The 19,828-nt window shown below is 32.9% G+C and overlaps 2 protein-coding genes across 2 annotated transcripts; one reads left to right on the forward strand and one right to left on the reverse strand.

Moving 5' to 3' along the window:
- The first annotated feature begins 320 nt into the window (after positions 1 to 320).
- Positions 321 to 4,609, forward strand: LOC134229237 (fibrinogen-like protein 1). Its single transcript, XM_062710944.1, has 5 exons — positions 321 to 1,026; positions 1,126 to 1,265; positions 2,096 to 2,192; positions 2,635 to 2,802; positions 4,143 to 4,609. The coding sequence occupies exons 1-5, from the start codon at positions 417 to 419 to the stop codon at positions 4,400 to 4,402; spliced, it is 1,275 nt and encodes a 424-aa protein (XP_062566928.1). The 5' UTR covers positions 321 to 416; the 3' UTR covers positions 4,403 to 4,609.
- A 10,442-nt stretch (positions 4,610 to 15,051) lies between these two features.
- Positions 15,052 to 19,369, reverse strand: LOC134229238 (uncharacterized). Its single transcript, XM_062710945.1, has 2 exons — positions 18,903 to 19,369; positions 15,052 to 18,759 (listed from the first exon to the last, which is right to left on the reverse strand). Exon 2 carries the CDS (start codon positions 16,644 to 16,646, stop codon positions 15,423 to 15,425), a length of 1,224 nt encoding a protein of 407 aa, XP_062566929.1. The 5' UTR covers positions 16,647 to 18,759; positions 18,903 to 19,369; the 3' UTR covers positions 15,052 to 15,422.
- Positions 19,370 to 19,828: the final 459 nt, after the last annotated feature.

A 19,828-nucleotide genomic window follows, 5' to 3' on the forward strand; every position in this document is an offset into this window, starting at 1 on the left:
GAAAATATCTAATAAAATCTAATAAAAAAGAATAAAAAACCTATACAATAATTTTGGGTCATATAAGCCTTTTATGAAAAAATACACAACCAGATATAAAAAAGATAAAGTGCACTGAACACCTTTAAGCCTCATTTCAAATAAACACGAAAAAAAAAAAATACAAAGTAGTTTCAATTGCTCTTGATCTGCTTTGTTAAGTACTATCTCCGGTTTAAGAAGAAAACATCAAAAACGACTTCAAATATGCATCATTACTTATAGGTTAGTAATATCTACTTTAAAATTGATTGTGATGTCTCATGGTTAATTTAGGGAAATCCCCAACCGTCTCTATATATACGGCCGTGTGTTGTCTTCTAGGGACAAAGTAATATCTATCGCTATCACTAGCATTTAATCTGTACGTTGAAACCATGAAGTTTGCCATTCTCTTTACGATTCTGATAATAATTTCCGAAGCCAAGTCAGATTCCTTGTTAACTGGTACTTATAATCCGAACTCTACTCTACGTGATGTAAAGGAAATCGACCTCCTCCGTCAGCTTGTAAACCAAGAGACCCTCATCCGGGTATCCGTAGTCAATGACATCAGAGCAGCAGTGAATGACGTCAGCTTTATTAAAAGAAGCATGGAAGTCACTGAGACAACGGTCGCCACTCTGCTGCAAACGATAGCAACGCTCAAACGAGAGGTTGCAACCCTGAGGCAAGACGACTCTTTATCGCAGAAGATCGAAAAATTAAAAAGGCAAATCGATACTTTAAATCAAAACAACTCTTTACAGCAGACCGTAGAAGTGTTGAGAAGGCAGATTGGTTTTCTTAGACGTGACAGAACTTTACAGAACTCGGTAAACTCATTGAAAAGAGAGATTAACTCCCAAAAGCGAGAGGACAGGGAAAATTTAGAAAATTGTCAGAAAAAGTTGCAGGAATTTGATCAAAAGTTCCAAATTCTCAGTGAAAATATGACGGCTATCCAACAGTATCTTACAAGGACGGAGGGGAAAACCATAGAAAAAGGTAATTGATCCTTTTCTCTCACTGTCTTTCATCCTCTCTTACTCTCTCTGTGTTTATAATAATGATGTTCTGGATTTTAGTATTGATATTCTCATTCAGGTTCAAAACTAACAAGGGATTGTAGAGATCACTATCTACTTGGACACACGCAGTCTGGTTTATATAACATAAACCCTTTTGGTAACGAGACCAGTGTCAGCGTGTATTGTGACATGAAGACTGATGGAGGAGGGTGGACAGTAAGATCTATTTTTGTATTTTCTCTCTCTCTTCTCTCTCTCTTTCACTTTTCTTTCTCTCTTCTCTCTCTGTCTCTCTATCCCATGAATTATATTTACTATACTATCTTTTATGAACTTTTAAACTGTAAAACTTTTTTCTTCCCTCTGTCTCTCCCTTCCTCTCTCTCTCCAATCAATTTCAGGTACTATAATATATCTTTTAAAAATGATTTTTTAAAACTGATATTTAATATTTATACTGAAAACAAACTGACAGAAGTGATCATTTAATAATTTTTTTTATCCCTACTTACAAAAAGCTAATAACATTGTGACAGTAAATATATTTCATCACAAAGTAGAAAAACATGTGTACTATATCATGGATGTAGAGGCAAAACTTAAATAATTGTTAAGAAGTGAATACTTTAAGTAGATTTTCATATTAAGAATAATTTATAAAACAAAACAATCGGATAATGTTTAAAGAATTGTTTCGTTGTCCTCTGTGGGCAGACTGGCCAGACAGTCCCTACTCAAAACTTATTTTGCCCCAAATAAGCAATTATTTCTTCAGGTACTATGGAAATATCATTTTGAAAATAAACATTGCAATCGAATTTATTTTTTTTTAAAATTCAGACCAAGTCAAGAGGGAGTAACAATTTTGTTTTTTTTTTATTTTAGCTCAGTTTAAAATTTACTTGTAATTTAAATGAAAGAATATGCTAAAATTAAATGACTTTTTAATGAATAACGTATTTTAAACATTGTTCACAGTAAAATGTATTAAAAAAACAACTACACTACTTTCTTGTATAAACCCGACATAATTCATAAATCCTTAGGCTATCCAGAGACGTGTGAGTGGTTCAGTGTCATTCGACAGAAACTGGACGGACTACAAGACGGGATTCGGGAATCCTAACGGATCGTACTGGATAGGTAACATATAAACAGCTATGGAATGACTACAGAGGACATAACAAATTTATGGCTGACCAAAGGGTCAGGGTTCGAGGAGAAGAAATATTCCCCTCCCTCGGGGAACCATAAATTTGCTATTTACACTGGACCCATTCTATAACTGTGTAATATTTTATGTTTTTTTAGGGGATGATAATTTTTCTGATTCAAGTTTAAATAAGCCTTTAATTTTTTAGCAGTTAATTATTAAAATGTTGTTTATAATAATTTATGTAAAAAACAATGTATAACGAATTCCCTACTTTGATTTCAAAACATGTATGTTCATTGCTGCATGCACTACACAATTAGAAATTTCTGCATACCTTCATAATCATATGTTGAGTTATATGACAACTTGAAATAAATATTTTTTGCTTTATCAATTATTTATATATTACACGACGATAAAATATTAAAGGAAATGACGTCATACAACAACTTACCAGGAGAAGGAACTCCTCCCTCTACGTCACTATGACACTGACCAATGGGACAAAGCTCTATGAATTATACAACCAGTTCTCTGTTGCTGACGAAACCAACAACTACCGACTTTTTCTTGGCGGACCAGCCACCGGGACCCTGGGTAGGTAAACGGAAAAAAGAATGTACGAATGACGACCTATATTAAGGAGAGCGAGGGAGAAAGATTTTAATTTCTTGTGACAGATAGACAAATATCAATTCTTTCTGTGAGAATCTACCCTATAGCTACGTAATTAATGGAGGGGGATGTGTGGATACCAATATTTTGAAAGTAAAATTTTCCTTGTATATTGAAAATCGAGAGTCCATACTATATGAACCAATCAGTAATAACTCGCTAAAAGATTGAACATTCCCACGTCATAAACACTACATGCATACTTGTACGTAATGTTGTCAGATACATAACTCATACAGAGAAATCAATTAAGGTGTTAAACGATTATTGAATGAAAAAAACACTTGCATTGAAAATTTAATTATTTACAGTGGATAACGATGACTTTTTGTAATTATCCCGCTTTTGTGTTGAAGATATGCATTGTAGACTTAACAAAATCAATACAGCAATAAAGAAAGAAGTTATTTACACAAATTGCATCGACGTGTAGTCGCAAAAGTTTGAAGAATTCTAATGATTACTGTGTTGATAAGAAGAAGATTGTTGTGAAGAAAATCTATTGTTTCATGTACTGTTGACTTAAAGAGGTACACCCCCCCCCCCCCAAAAAAAAAGAAATAAAAAAAATTATTTTCTAATGTTATATCAATTTATTGATTCATGAAATTATTGTTTTGAATACCCCTTCTTTATATGTACGTATACAGGCTTACCCATTTCAATGTTTAAAAAAGGCTTCACATGAATGAAATAATAATTAAATTTATTGACTTCTCCCGCGTGGCGCGGTGGTTAGAGCTGCAAAGGAATCTTTACGCTGAAGGTTCCAATCCCACTGTAGGGCGTACAGACTGGTCCTTCGGATGTGATCGTATGAATCAAGGTACAGTGTCGTAGTAAATGCTGGCACGAAAAACATAGCAAACTGCTCAATTGCCGTGTATACCATGTATTATAAAACACATTTTCTAGTTCTCAACCGGCAAGTGATGGCGTCACTATATGAGTAAAAATTTCTCGAGAGGGACGGTAAACTACATACATTCAATCAATCAATCTTTTTTTTCTGTTGAGACTCATCAACATGTTCGGATACAGTAAAAAAAAAGAAATCAATTGACATCAGAAAAACAACGTTAAATATTAAATGAAAACAGTGTACATGTATTGTAATTGAAAGCAACGCAATTTAAAGTAATTCAAAAAAAGTTCTTATTGTTGAATACGATATATACTTTAAGCTTCAGATTTTTATTAAATGATAATGATTTAATCTGAAATAAATGTTCATGATATATTTTTCTTTGATTATTTTACAGGAGACCGTATGTTAAACACAGGTAATTCTAACACAGATCTGTCTGGGATGCCCTTCTCCACCCCGGACAGAGATAACGACAGGTATATATATAACTGTGCTGCTTCCAGTAACCGTAGCGGAGGCTGGTGGTTCAACCTCTGTCATGACGCCTTCCTTAACGGTCAATGGTCCCCGGGTTCCTGGTGGAATCCATGGTATCCTACAGTGAGGGATGGTAAACAGATAAAGGAGACTTTTATGATGGTGAAACCTCACTGACTTTTTATATCTTATATCCCTAATTGTTCCATAGTTGTTCACATATCTTAATTACATTTATTATAAATGATTATGACTTTATTCTTGGGATAATGATGGCATGGATGATTTATTACAAAGTAACACATTTTTAGATATAATATTATGTGTAATGAATTTAATGAAAACTACAAATATGTATTATGTTCTAAAAATAATTTAATGTTATACATGTAACCTTACTTCCTAAAAATGCAAAAATCGCATTTCATCATTTTACATAATAAAATTTTATATCTATATTATTCTTTTTGTTCTTAATCATATGATATTATAAAGTATGTAGATAACAAAGAAATTTTTTTTATAGAAGTCGTTTTCTAAACTGATCCCTGCGAAAGGTCAGATAACTGGAGAGTAGTATATAATTCTAGTAGTCTATCATAATGTATAACTCTATCAACCAATCATCTCCATAGAAATTTGAGTTTGATAACGTAGATTTATTTTCATATACAAATATTTCTCACTCGACCATGTCTTTTGTTTGTGTGTGGAAAATGCTGCATTTCATCGCCATATCAATGAATTGGAGAACAAAGTATTATGATTTATTTTGATTTTGTTAACATTTAAGGTCTTGACAAATCAACTTCATAAGCGAAAATTGAAGTTCGTGCTCACTCTAAAAACAGATGATACAAACTTTTCTTTTCTTTTTCTTTTAGGAGAATTAATATCATGTCTTTTGTTTAGAAAAGTGGATAATTCTTAGATCCCCCCCCCAAAAAAAATGCAAAATTAAATAGAATTGGAAAATATTAGTAACATATAAATAAAATTACAAATATAGATATCACACACCTAGTGAAGGTATACATGTCACAGCCGTATTTTATCTAAAACTCCATTAATAGACAACAATAACACAGCTGGTGGGTTCTTTTCTTTATCTATGATGTATCAATTACTATTGATGATGGATATTACAAGAATAATAATTAAAGGTGACCTGTAAATATAAATGAATACACTCATACACTTACACTCACACATTTAATTCTTTTAGATTACTTTAACTGTTCCGATTAATTAGATAATTAATTGATAAGGTGTTTAATACATTCAGAGCAACAGTGGTAAATTAATTCTTACCGATTAGACAGATATTACATCGTCTTCATTAATCATAAATGAGAGACTTTATATTTGGAGAGGAGATAAATTCATCCTTCCCCCTGGCTGTCTTAGGGTGGAGTGAGTTATTAAGGGTGTTTGGCGCCAAGCATGCGTATTTGGTACCAAACTAGTAAAACCACTCACACACTTCTCACACTGAAATATCAACCAATCATACACCTTCAAACCGCACCCATTCTGACACAAACACCTTTGACCTTTCACACTCTCAAACCAACCAATGAGCATTCAACCCCATGAATATCAATGAATGTCTTTATGAATGACTGAACACATAGTAAATTCCAGAGTACTGTAATTCACTATGCTGTATAATAGATGAAAATGATAATGATGGAAATGAAATTATTAATATATTAGGTCACAAATTATTAATGAATAAATTATATAGTATTTATTATAATAATAATTTATTCACCCTGTGACATTCTCCCCCTCTTAGAGAAAAATGTCTCCCGACATTTCAAATATGAAACTATCACATCTGAAATAAAAATAAATCAGTTAAATTAAAACAATAATGCCTAATACTTGACACTTGATCATTGGAAATGTCTTCTCCTGTAAACAAGAAGAACTGTTATGCATTATAAACATAAAGTTGTAATGCTAATGATCAATCAAAAGAACAAGCATAATCCAAGTAAAATCAAATTCACTATTCTGAAAAACAATACATGATTAATATCATAAAATAAACTAAGTAACTACTCTAAAGCTACTTCTAAATCTACTGTCATAAAACTACAATACACACCTATATACTGTGCATCATATTTTAGTTCATCAATAAAATTAATTTAGTAATTCTTCTAAGTAAATTACTAAATCTAAGATCATAAAACTATAATACATATAACCCTGTGACATTCTCCCCCTACACATACCAAACCTGAGCAATCTGTTCCCCAACTACCCATTCACCGTATTTATCTGGTGCTTTTCGCACACGAGTAGAGCGTCTCGGTTGTGCAGTAGACAGACTCGTTTCACGATCACGTGGCTGATTCCGATTAACATTAGTATAATTTAAGCCCGAAATTGTGTTAGAGTTATTATCTTGAATATAAGATTCAGGATCAACAGAAGAAAATGAATCAAACTGTTGCATAGGTCTACTGACATTATTATTAATATTGAAAGTATGATGATTTGGTATACTGACATCATTACTGACATTGAAAGTATTTTGAATTGGACTGTTGATATTATTGCTCACATCGAAAGTAGACATTGCCCTAGAACCACTTGATCCCATATGTTCACTTGAACTATTGAGGTCAATATTGTGATCTACACCTGAAGTGTTAAATAAGACATTGTTCTTTCTTCTAGAGTTAAATGGTCTTGAGACATATATTTCCTGTTCAGAATCTGATTCACTGGAATCAGACTCTTCTTTACTTACTTCACCTTTCCTCTTATTTTGTCTGGTCTTTCTTTTGAAAACTGTTGGGGGTGTCTCGTCAATCTCTTCTTCATCTGCAAGAAACATAAAAGGTAGTAATAAATTTCTGTGCAGTAACCTTGTAGGTCCCTTTCCTGATGCCCTTTGTACCTTGTACACAGGAATGTCCTCATTTGGTTTGTCTAATACCACATAAGGGTCTTTCTCCCACTTATCTGAGAGTTTACATTTCCCTGTTTTTGCTAATAAACGCACTAAAACTCTGTCGCCAATCTCTAATTTAGAAAAACGAACTTTATTGTCATAATTTTCTTTGTGTCGAGAACTGTTCTTTTCACTATTTGATCTTGCAACTTTGTAGGCAAATTGTAATCTTTTCTTTAATTGTTCAGCATAGTTCAGATGACTTTTAGGTTTTACTGTAGATTCTGAATTATCTAAATTTAAAAAGGCATCAATAGCTAGCCTTGGATGCCAACCAAACATCAAATAATGAGGGCTGAATCCTGTAGTGTCTTGTTTGGTTGCATTGTATGCATGTACTAAAGGAAGTATATATGATTTCCAGTCTTCCTTCTTATAATTTTCCAAAGTGCCTAGCATTTTGATTAAAGTTTGATTAAATCTTTCTACAAGACCATTTCCCATTGGGTGGTAAGGTGTTGTTCTACTTTTACTAATCCCACTAATTGCACAAAGTTCTTTAATAACTTTACTCTCAAAATTGCGACCTTGATCGGAATGAAGTCTTTCTGGGAAACTGTAATGACAAATAAAATTCTCAAACAGAGCTTTAGCTGTTGTTTTTGCTAGCTGATTCTTAGTCGGAACTGCCATAGCATATTTCGTAAAATGGTCGGTTATTACCAAAATGTTCTCAAACCCACCTTTAGACTTTTCTAATGTTAAAAAATCAATACATAGTATTTCTAAAGGTTTAGTAGTCTGTATATTTACAAGATTAGCTCTAGGGCTTTCTGCTGTTTTTCTACGAACACATCTACCACAAGTTTCAACTCTTTGTTTAATTTCTTTTTCCATTCCATTCCAGTAAAATCTATGTTTTGCCAACCATAAAGTTTTGTCTTTGCCCTGGTGGCCAACATCATTATGTATACCTTTAAAAGCAACATTTCTGTAATGTGATGGTAATACTAGTTGTCTAATGTTTTTGCCATCAACCGTAGCATGCCGATAAAGAACATTTTTACATATTTCATAATTTCTCCACTCTCTAAGGTATTCTCGAACTTCTAAGTTTTCATGTTTCAACTCTCTACTCTCTGGTTTCAAACCTGTTTCTAATAATTCAATAAGTCTGTTAATAGATGTATCTTTTCTTTGTTTTACAGCCCAGTTAATATTGCTAAATTCTTGTAGTTCGTTATCCTCACTACTACTTCGTAGTGTAGCATTTTTTGTCAAAACTAAACTTTCAGCCAAAGGAAGTTCTTCCTTTTCTACTAATACAGCTGAAGTTAAAGCTTTAATAACATTGGGACAAATATCTGTAGGTCTACGAGATAATCCATCCGCATCTCTGTTTGATTTACCAGTTTTGTAATGTAATTTAAAATTGTAATTGGAAAGAGATGCCAACCACCTGTGCGACATTGCATCTAACTTGGCTGTGGTTGTTACATATGTTAATGGATTATTATCAGTAAAAACATCAAACGTATTGCCATATGATTGCGCCCATGACAAAAGGGTCCTTATGGCATTTTTGCTAAAACAGAGAAATAACGTCATAAAGATGTGACGTTGTAGACTGACGGTGAATTTTTTTTTAACCACGTGTTTTGACTTTTGACGCATTCGGAGTTTTTATCGTCGTTTCAAACTTGTGGAATTTATTTTCATTCATAAATCAATTTAATCAGTATCTGAATATCCTAATCCACTGATTTTAATAGATATAAATGAAAAGATTTAGAACTGGTTTCTTAACAAAAATTATTAAATACGTCTCTATAATACCCGGCCAATAGTTTTCCTACATGCGTAATTAAATGTAAAGAAGCTGTAGACAAGGTCTTTTCTGATAGCATATTGAACCTTTATACTCTAGATAAATTGTATTTACATATTTATACAATTTTTAGAATACATCTTAGACAGGGTATATCGTAAAAAAAATATTGCAAAGGAAAATTGTCTTCCTACTTCTTTGAGATCCGCTCCGCCACTCTCAAATATACATCGCAATCGCGTCGATCACATGTAAACATTGATTTATCGGTGCATACTGCATGTACTGCTTAAACTGTTGTTAAATTCTTTGTGCAAATGTTGAAACTAAACATACATCTTCCACTTTTTTTACAAATCTAGCAAGAATGTGTAAGAAGAATAGTCTAGTCTAGGTCACCTACACGTTTGTTGCATCGATGCGTGGTCTTACACCAAACGTCTAGGAGCATTCCACTATAAATAATTTTACTTCAGAACGAGGCTTATCCAGAATTTGATAAAGCCTGTGATTGGTTGAACAAAAATAAACATTTGACAGCAGAGTTTTGGCTGATCTTAGAATCAGCTTTCTTAAAAATCATCACAGAAAGTATGCCTGGAGAATTAGCAAATAGGTTCGACATATTTGCAGTGCTAGCTACGGGTTATGGGAAGTCACCGTTATACGTTATTTAACCGAAATTGATGCTTGAAGTTGAAGATAATTTACAGTGTGCCGTAGTTATTTATGTAGGTCATTAGTCATCTGATACACACTGCGTATGCATGCAGGTGTAGGAGTTTGCAGATGAAATAATAAACAGTCTAAATGTTAGCGTACACACTTTCTAATCACTTGCTGCATTAAAAAAAAAAGAAGTGTATAGAAGAATGTTTGACAGTATATGCTTATTTACTTTTAAAATGTAATGTTTACTTTCCGCGGTGTCGCCATTAAAATTTAGAGTTAACGTTCTTTAACAGCGCCGCCCCGTGGTGTAAATTTTACCTACAGTATGCTCCAAGGCGTTTGAGTGGGAGGTCAAACGACTTGCGTGACCTAGGCTAAGAATAGTCAAGATTTTTTGTACTTTCTATAAATAAAAATAGGAAAGATAACTCTGATGTCAACAATCGATGTAACAGGGGTACCAGACAGGGACATTCATTATTTTAATTGCGTACTTTTTCACATTTCAGCTGCATGTTCGCATGAATTTTCGCCCGGATTATAAAAGAGATATTTTATGACCAAGTAAAAAAACTTTTAATCGTCATCATAATTATAATTTTTTAAATAAAAGAACGTTGTACTTTGGGAATAAGGTTAATGTAGAAGAAGGAAAAACAAAGAAGAAAAAAAAAAGAAAACTGCAAAATTGAAAAGACTTTTTTTTTCAAATCTCTTATCTAGGCCTATAGCTTTTTTTTTTTTTTTTTTGCAAAAAATAATTTCATGACGAATTTCATATTTTAAAAAATAATAAACATGTAAAGCGTCTACCTTATAATCATGATTAAATAAATTAAAATTAATAAATGTTGTTTTGTCTTATATTCTTGTTGCACAAAGACACCTCAATTTAGAGAAATTAAACTTTTTCAATGTCATTACTTACAGTATCAATTCTACTACTACATTTTCGGTACATCATTAAAAATTTAACAGTGGGGGGGGGGGGGGGCAACCAGGCTCTCAATTAACATTTTCTATAGTATAAGTAAGGTTGGGGAAAAAATGGGGGGGGCAGCCCCCCCCCCCCCCTGGGGTCCCTGTTGCTACGCCCCTGTTCATTCGGAGTTCAAATGTTTTAAGCATTATCTGCAAATTAATTCTTTAAGCCATGCTGAACTTTGTCTTTCATAAAAACTCGATCAGCATTAATTAAATGTCTCTTAACAGATCAATTATCATGCTAATAACTCAATCATCACTCAACTTAGAATCTCGTTGCAGTTATCAGTGTGGAATAATATATTGTTTAACCTGCCATCAAATTATGGATTAAATATTATTAAATATGCTCAAAAATTATTTTTTTGTTTTGGTTGAAAAAAAAATCTTTATAAGTTCAGGGTCGGGTTTTATTTCTACTTGTAAATGCTAAAAGAAAATAAAATTCAATGCTGAAAATACATGACATAAAACCGCAACAATATGCTTGCATTTTGTTTTATTTTGGCTGCAGTGCAGGGGATGGGGGTGAGGGTGTCCTTATATATTTCCGTAACATGTAGGCTTTACATGGCTTAGCATATCCAAGCTTCTGGCACCAGGCACGTAGCATCGTTTTTGAAAGTAGGGGGGGGGGCAGCCAGAGAATTTTTTTTACTTCTCTGAACAAGTTGACAAGCAAACAAAAAGGTTAATGTTGCACAAAGTCGAAAATCCTATTTCGTGGGGAGGGGGTGGGTGGGTTAGAGGCCAACTTTTTTCAGTACCAATTTTTATACGACGTTTATCATACATCACTAATAGGAGGCGGGAGGGGGGGGCAACCAGACTTTCAATTATCAATTCCTATAGGATAAGTAAGGTGGAAAAAAAAGTGAAGGGCAAGACCCCCTGCCCCCCCCCCCCACTCCCCCCAGTTGCTATGTCCCTGGGCACGGGACCAGAATGGAATTCATACTCTTTAAAACTCACTTTATAGAAAAAAAAAATTAGAAAACAACATTAGAATGAAGGGGATTTTTTTTAATTAGGTCATAAATAATATGATAATTTTCTAAGATGTTTACATCCCTACAAAAATCTGACATTTCAAAGCTCAGCCACTTCACAGACAATTGTCAGTAAATATATTATACAAAACAGTCATATTCAACTGACTGTATATTTAGGCATAAACCATTACATGTTATCAATCTTTAACCCAACCCTACCCCAACAAAAGCTATACATATAAACCGTAAATCGCATCTTTAATTTAATTCTATGTGTGTGCTTCTAAAACCATCCATTTCATAAAATAAAACCAGATTTTTTAATTTTAGGGTATCATTATATACATGATTAACAATACTGAATTCATAGCAATTCAGCTCCAGGCTCATAGTGTTTATGATAGCTGTGCGATGGCAATGCTGATAATTAAAGGTACAAAAATATAAAATGAAGAATAAGAGGCAGCATTGTTTCAAACCTAAATAAAAAGTGAATCTGCAAGTTGTTGGGTTAATGGTACTGGGTGCACCTTAAACTTTTATAGTAAATAAAAAAAATAATTTTTTTATTTATTTTAACTCGTATTCACAAGAATTGTAAGTTTCTGCCATTTAGATTTTTTACCCCCCCCCCTTTCACCAACATACACAAAATCCTACAAATGTTAATCCTGTGTTTATCTATTGTGTAAATGATTGCGGATTATAAATCATTCATTTGTTTGTAAAATTTCCACCTGTTTGATTGGTTACTATTAAAATATTTCTACTGCTAGACTGAAAAAATATTTCGTGTATCCTTTATATTTTCAAGAAAGCAGTGTCATTATTGAGCCAATGCAGACAGACAACCTTATAGATGCAGTGAATCAACCGTATTTCCTTTTTATTTACTGTCTATTGTGTATCGTGATTACATGTTACATGTACAACACTTCACAATTTTTCTGTCTTTATTTAAAATTTAGAAAGAAAGAACAATCAAATAAATTTTCACTTCGCAGTAGCATTTAGGTAGCGTAATGTTGTAATTTTTAAAATTTTCACATATATGGTAACTAAAGATATATCGTTTATGCTGAAATCTAGACCTATCGAGAGCAATGTTTAAATTAAAATAATTTTCAAATGAATTCTAAAGGCTTATCAAATGACTCTTGCATGGATTACCAGTAAATATTTTGTTTGAGAAAATAATTATTTCAAAAAAAAAAAAAAAAAAAAAAAAGAATGGATGTTGTCCGCTGTTCAGGTTTCCCCCTGGTGTCATAGAAAAGTGAAATGTAAAACAAACACTCACTCATAATACTATACACCACTGATGAATCCATTATATATATAACTATTAAATAATTATTAATAATTAAAAGAGACAATGAGATGAAAAAATGTGCATGGATTCGAAAAATATCAAATATTATACAACTTTTAATCACCGTAGTAAAATTACAGAAGAAAATCATTTAACGTTCACTCTGAAAACGTTTGACGTTGTTGAAAAACATGACGTCATTATTAACCTGTTAAAGTATATTTGATAAAAATGAAGAAAAAACCTACTTAGAGTAGACGTACGACTATAAAAATTCATATTTGATAACTTCTAACCTTACTCTATCAGAATCCGTGAAAAACTCAAAATGCATAAAAATTGCCATAAGGACCCTTTTCACATGGGCGCAATCATATAAGTAGTCGTGAAATTTGTCACATAATGCCCATTTTAAACATAAAAATTCCAATTTGTGGGCAGGATAATTTTGCTCACTTGACCGTAGTCCTCTACTGGCATAGGCAATTACTCTATCTAAACCTCCTTGATTTTGGTATAATACTGCCCCTAAACCTTCCTTTGAAGCATCAATATTAACAATAAATGGCTTTGAAAAGTCTGCAAATGCTAATATTGGAGGTGAGGTAAGTTTCTCTATCAATGTTTCAAATGACTGTTGTTCTTTCTTACCCCATACCCAAGGAGTCTTCTTTTTCTTACTTGTCTTGGACTTCTTATTAGTCGGATGTCCACCTAATAAGTCATTAAGAGGTCTTACTAATCTGGCATAATCTTTGACAAATCTTCGGTAGTAGCCTGTAAATCCTAGAAAAGAACGTAGAGATTTTATATCTTTAGGAACTGGCCATGTTTTTAATGCTAAAATTTTGTCGGGATCTGTATGTATTCCCTTCTCTGATACAACATGTCCTAAATACTTCACTTCAGACATGAAAAATTCACATTTTGAAGGTTTCAACTTTAAATTGTGTTTTTCTAGTCTCTTAAATACACCTTCTAATCTTTCTAAATGTTCTTCAAATGTCGAAGAAAAAACAAGGATGTCATCTAAAAATATTAAACACTGTTTTAAATTCATTTCCCCCATACAATTCTCCATTAACCGCTGAAATGTGGCGGGAGCATTTGTTAAACCAAAAGCCATGCGGTTACACTCATAAAATCCAAGGGGACCTAATGAAAACGCTGTTTTGTGTTTATCTTCTTCCTTGATTTCTACCTGCCAGTATCCTGACCTAAGATCTAACTTTGTAAAGTACTTACTACCAATAAGAGTGTCTATGGTTTCCTCAACTCTTGGGAGATTGTAAGCGTCCTTGATGGTTTTGTTATTGAACTTTCTTAAATCAATACAAAATCTTAAAGAACCATCTGACTTTCTAGCAAGTACAACATTTGAACAATATGGACTTTTTGATTCTCTTATGGCATCTGCCTCTAACATTTCTTTAAGGTGTTGTCTTACCTCTTTATACATTCCTGGAGGTATTCGTCTATAGGGTTCCTTAAATGGAGTATTATCTGATAAGATAATTTCATGCTCCACTAAGTCTGTTCTACCTATATCTTTCAAAGAAGTAGAGAAAATATGTTTCCATTTGTTCAAAAATTGGTGACAACTCTCAACTTGATCAGGGGATAATTTGTTTTCATTAATTTTCACCCCTAATTCTAATAGGTCTAGTTCTGATTTATCCCTAGAATCATTTGATGTTGAAGGTTCCCAAGCATCTACTACTTTTACAGAACTTAATTTACAAATAAGGGACTTTGGTGACACTTTGATTGGTCGTGCTGACATGTTACATACCCTTATCGGAATTCTTGAGGTCTTCCCATTTTTGAGTGATACTACTCTTGGACATACTAAAAGACTGCTGTTATTTGATTGGTTTTCAATTTGTTCTGTGATAGCGGCACTTACCTGCATGCTGTTGCAAGACTTGACTATTCCTGAAATAGTTTTTACCTCATAAGGACCAACTGTAATTGAATATTTGTTAGTGGTCTTTACAGGAATATCATTGTTTACACTAAGATTTGCAAATGCTAATTTCCATTCTTCTGGAACATTTGTATGTTCTGAGTTTGCATAATAATCTTTACATAACCTTATTACATTTGTACCCACAATAACAGGAACTTTACTGTTGTATTCAGTTCCTTTTGTAACTAGAACTGGTACATAAAAAGGATTCAAGGACAAAAATGGAATTTGTAATTCTACTTCAATATATCCAGAAAATGGTAAAGAATTCCCTTCTGCACTATAAACTTTGAGTTCAAAGTCTTCTATATTATGCAACTCTGGTTTGTTTTGTAAAGATTGGTAAAAATTTTCAGACATACAAGTGACCATTGATCCAGTATCAATCAAAGCTTTTGTTTCTACACTATTTACAAATATGACACTTTCATTCTGATGTCCAACCATTCTTGATAACAAATTTTTAGATTCAGAATTTGTGTTTCTAATAACAGGGCTTTCCTGAACCTTGTTTTCCTCCTCCATCTGCCCTTCAATAGAAGAGGTTAGTATTTTTTTGAATTCTGTCCAACTTGGGATGGTTTATATTGATTTGACCCTGACTCTGACCTTGGCTTTGACCTTGGTTTTGACCTTGAATTTGACCTTGACTTTGACCACGACCTCGACCAAAACCTCTGTTTGAGTAGTTGAATCTACCCCTTGTAAATGTACCTCTATTTGAATAAAAACTTTGTTGTCTCTGTGTATTAATTTCTAAGTCATAAACTCTTTTGTTCAATTGTTGGAAACTTTTTGTATTACTGTCAATTTTCTGTTCTAACCTTTCCATTGTTCTTACTATTGTCTGTAATTCTTTCTGCAGGTCTGATGATGGTGTAGTCTCTGCTCTCTCTGCTTGTTGGAATGCCTGTCTTGCTTGCTTTGTTGTCCCTGTACTCCTTTGAGATGTTATCTCCTCTTGCACTTTTCTGATTTCCCTAAGCAAAGATTCAAAATTTTTAATAGTGTCAAACAGATGTCTTGTGCTTTGTTTTAATTGTTGATTACTTAAACCAGTCCAAAATTTGCTTCTTAACATCCCATCTCTAGCTTCGTTCCCAATGTGACCAAATTTGATCGCTTTTGATAATGTGTCTTCTAATCTAGAAGCATATACAACAATAGATTCCCCCTCTTTTTGACAATCATTGTAGAATGACTGCATCAGCTTTTCGCCTGAGGCGACATTGCCAAAAAATCCATCTAATTTTCTCAAAATGTCTTGGATAGAAGCTTTATCCCCAACTGACACTAACATACTTCTAGCTAAACCTTTCAGAGAATTTCTCACGGCTTGAAGTAGAATATGTTCTGGGTACTGATTTGAATTTAGTAAGCACTTTACTTCAAAATTCCAAACCTCATACCTAACTTCCCCTTTCTGTGGCTCATCTGTTCCACTAAATGTTGGTAATTTAGGGGTGGGATATTGATTACCTTGAAACATGGAGACATTACCAAGGTTTTTGGAATCACCCATTGTATTGAGTAACTTTGACATTGGAGAAAATGGATGCCAACCTGGACTTTTAAAAGGAGTACTTGTCTTTTGCTCTTGTTTAAGACCTGCATTTACTAATATTTTATATTCCTCTTTTGTTAGAACCTTATAGTTTGGATCTTTGTTTACTTCATCTATGTGCTGTTTAATAGAAATTTCTTCCCCTTCTTCACCTGTACCATCACCATTACCTTTATCGTTTCCAGTAGCCATAATCTAAGATTGATAAAACTAATGACTACTTAATTTTATACAATATACAAGTAACAACTGCACAGGTATGTTTATATGATTGGGTCAGTCCCTTCCAATATTGACCTAGCAGTGAGACATGTATATGTATATCTGACAATAAAATCTATGGTACAATTTATATGAAACAGGGATATTTTCTGTGATTGGGTCTGTCCCTACCAACAGAGACGAACCTGCCTCGGAATAATGCACCAATAAAACATAACAGTATCTAAGTAAACATTATGATGAATTAATAAAAATGTATTCAATCAGTCTTTTCAACCATACTCTTCCTAACAAAGAGCCTGGATGAACTCCATCTATGTACAACTGAAAATTGTATGAAATACGTTGGCACTTGCCTTTTTCTTTCCTGTATTTCAATAAATCAAGTTTAAATCTAGGCCCAGAAACACGATAAGTAGAATTTACATTCCTGATGTAATCATTCAGGATGCCAATGATTTCATTCAAAGTTTTGTCTTGATCTTTGAAATTTTCAGGATTACTGTGAAATTTTGTTTTATTCCATTCCACAATTGAATATGGAGGAATGTCCAAAAATACAGGTGTAACCTCTTTGAACTGATTGATAAAAGATACAAACAAATCAATATAATGAATGATATTTTGTACACACAAAGCAGAATTTACGTACCTTAAATCAATACATTTTCCAGACTTCTGGGTAATATCGCAAGTTCCCAGCCAAATATAAAGCGTAATCTGGCCGTATTGCTGTACAAGACCCGGTAAATTTCTTTTCAGCCACGGATAGAAATCGGCGAAACGAGCTCCTGGTCTACATTCAAATTGCACAAATAATCTATTATGTTTCAACAAATCTAAATGTTTCTTTAAATAATAACCCTTACTATCACTAATTAATATTGATCTACTAAATACAGACTTGGATATGATTGGTCTTTCTAAATACTTCAATAATTTGCTGTTGCTCATATATACCTAGATGAACAAAGGAAAATTTACAATTAAATACAAATAAACTAAATAATGAAAAATATGAAAATAAACAATGCTTTCACTTCTTCTTTTCCTGCAAAAATTGGAATACCTGCAACAAATTATTAAGTAAAGATCACGCTAAAGTAATCAGATAAATCAGCTGGCAATAGGTACTGTACCCTATAACAAGTAGCACCTGCAAAACACAAAAATTCAATTAGACTGGTTAATGTTTGATGACAGATTTGTATGATATGATTTGATGATGATATAAGCTGAGATATGAACTGAATATGACACCTAATTTTAGTACCAGGTTCTCCTGACAACAGCTATACTCTATTTCTCACCTCGCACCTGCTAACTGGAATTTCCTCTATCTTTCAAAACACAATCGTGATTAAGTACCTGTTGTTAGTAGTGCATCTTGTTAAGAAACATGCAGGGATGTTATGAATGTCAATAACTGTATTGCTATAAATTACTTACTTTAACTGTTTAAGTGATACTATTAACTTTTAGAAATTTTACACACTCGTCATGCAACGTTCATACCATGCACATGAAAATAAACAATATATCACAGAATGCAATTTAAACAAACACAATGAAAATATTAAGATTAAGAGTTAAATAAAGTCACAGAATCCGTGGAAAACAGTCATTGGTCCAGTGTCGTCCAGAAAACGAGTTCCAGCGGTGAAGATCCTCGGATATCCAGCGAAAACGAAAGTAACCTAGGTTCATGTGTCTGTGACGTCACAAATATGTAGATTAAGTGCACGGGGCATAACGGTACATTCTCCGAAGAAGTTAGGCCTCTGAGTAAAACTCACAAACACAAAACACAGTGTTGAAATGGTGAATTCACATAATGAATGATAATAAAAGAAGAATGAATAAATGGATTGATGATTTTTCCACCGTTAAGATCGAATCACCTTATAAATATAGATTCTTTTGTAATTGAAATCACACGGTTGGGCGCCATTGTCACAGCCGTATTTTATCTAAAACTCCATTAATAGACAACAATAACACAGCTGGTGGGTTCTTTTCTTTATCTATGATGTATCAATTACTATTGATGATGGATATTACAAGAATAATAATTAAAGGTGACCTGTAAATATAAATGAATACACTCATACACTTACACTCACACATTTAATTCTTTTAGATTACTTTAACTGTTCCGATTAATTAGATAATTAATTGATAAGGTGTTTAATACATTCAGAGCAACAGTGGTAAATTAATTCTTACCGATTAGACAGATATTACATCGTCTTCATTAATCATAAATGAGAGACTTTATATTTGGAGAGGAGATAAATTCATCCTTCCTCCTGGCTGTCTTAGGGTGGAGTGAGTTATTAAGGGTGTTTGGCGCCAAGCATGCGTATTTGGTACCAAACTAGTAAAACCACTCACACACTTCTCACACTGAAATATCAACCAATCATACACCTTCAAACCGCACCCATTCTGACACAAACACCTTTGACCTTTCACACTCTCAAACCAACCAATGAGCATTCAACCCCATGAATATCAATGAATGTCTTTATGAATGACTGAACACATAGTAAATTCCAGAGTACTGTAATTCACTATGCTGTATAATAGATGAAAATGATAATGATGGAAATGAAATTATTAATATATTAGGTCACAAATTATTAATGAATAAATTATATAGTATTTATTATAATAATAATTTATTCACCCTGTGACATACAGATAAAAATGAATTTTAGAATATGTTTAATTAGAAAAGTACATGCATGCCAAGCCAGGTGAATTTTATCAGGAAAAGCCAAATGATGGAAAATTTCATATATGGTATTGATGAAATTTTGTCATTTTGTTTTTCTTCCTGAAAATCACCTGGATTGGTATATTTTTCTAAGTTTATATTTCACTTTTAGCACCAAGATAACATATTCTGGAATTTGTTTTTATCACTAAACCTTTACTTAATGTGATTTGTCTATTTTTGTTTTTTAAATGAAATATTGCTAATATTTCTAATAAGTCTTGTATATTTGTCAAGTTCTAAGAATAAAAAATTCTAATGATTATCCACTTTTCTAAACTTGTGACATGTTATTAAGTCACTTCCGAAGAAAAGATTTGCTTTTATCATCTGTCCTTAAGCAGTTTGAAGTTTGAAAACTAGGTTAAGAAAC

This window comes from Saccostrea cucullata, unplaced genomic scaffold, assembly GCF_032062105.1.
Source record: "Saccostrea cucullata isolate Sc308-1 unplaced genomic scaffold, CSIRO_AGI_Scuc_v1 ctg4239, whole genome shotgun sequence".
In the NCBI taxonomy this organism is placed as follows: Eukaryota; Metazoa; Mollusca; class Bivalvia; order Ostreida; family Ostreidae; genus Saccostrea; species Saccostrea cuccullata.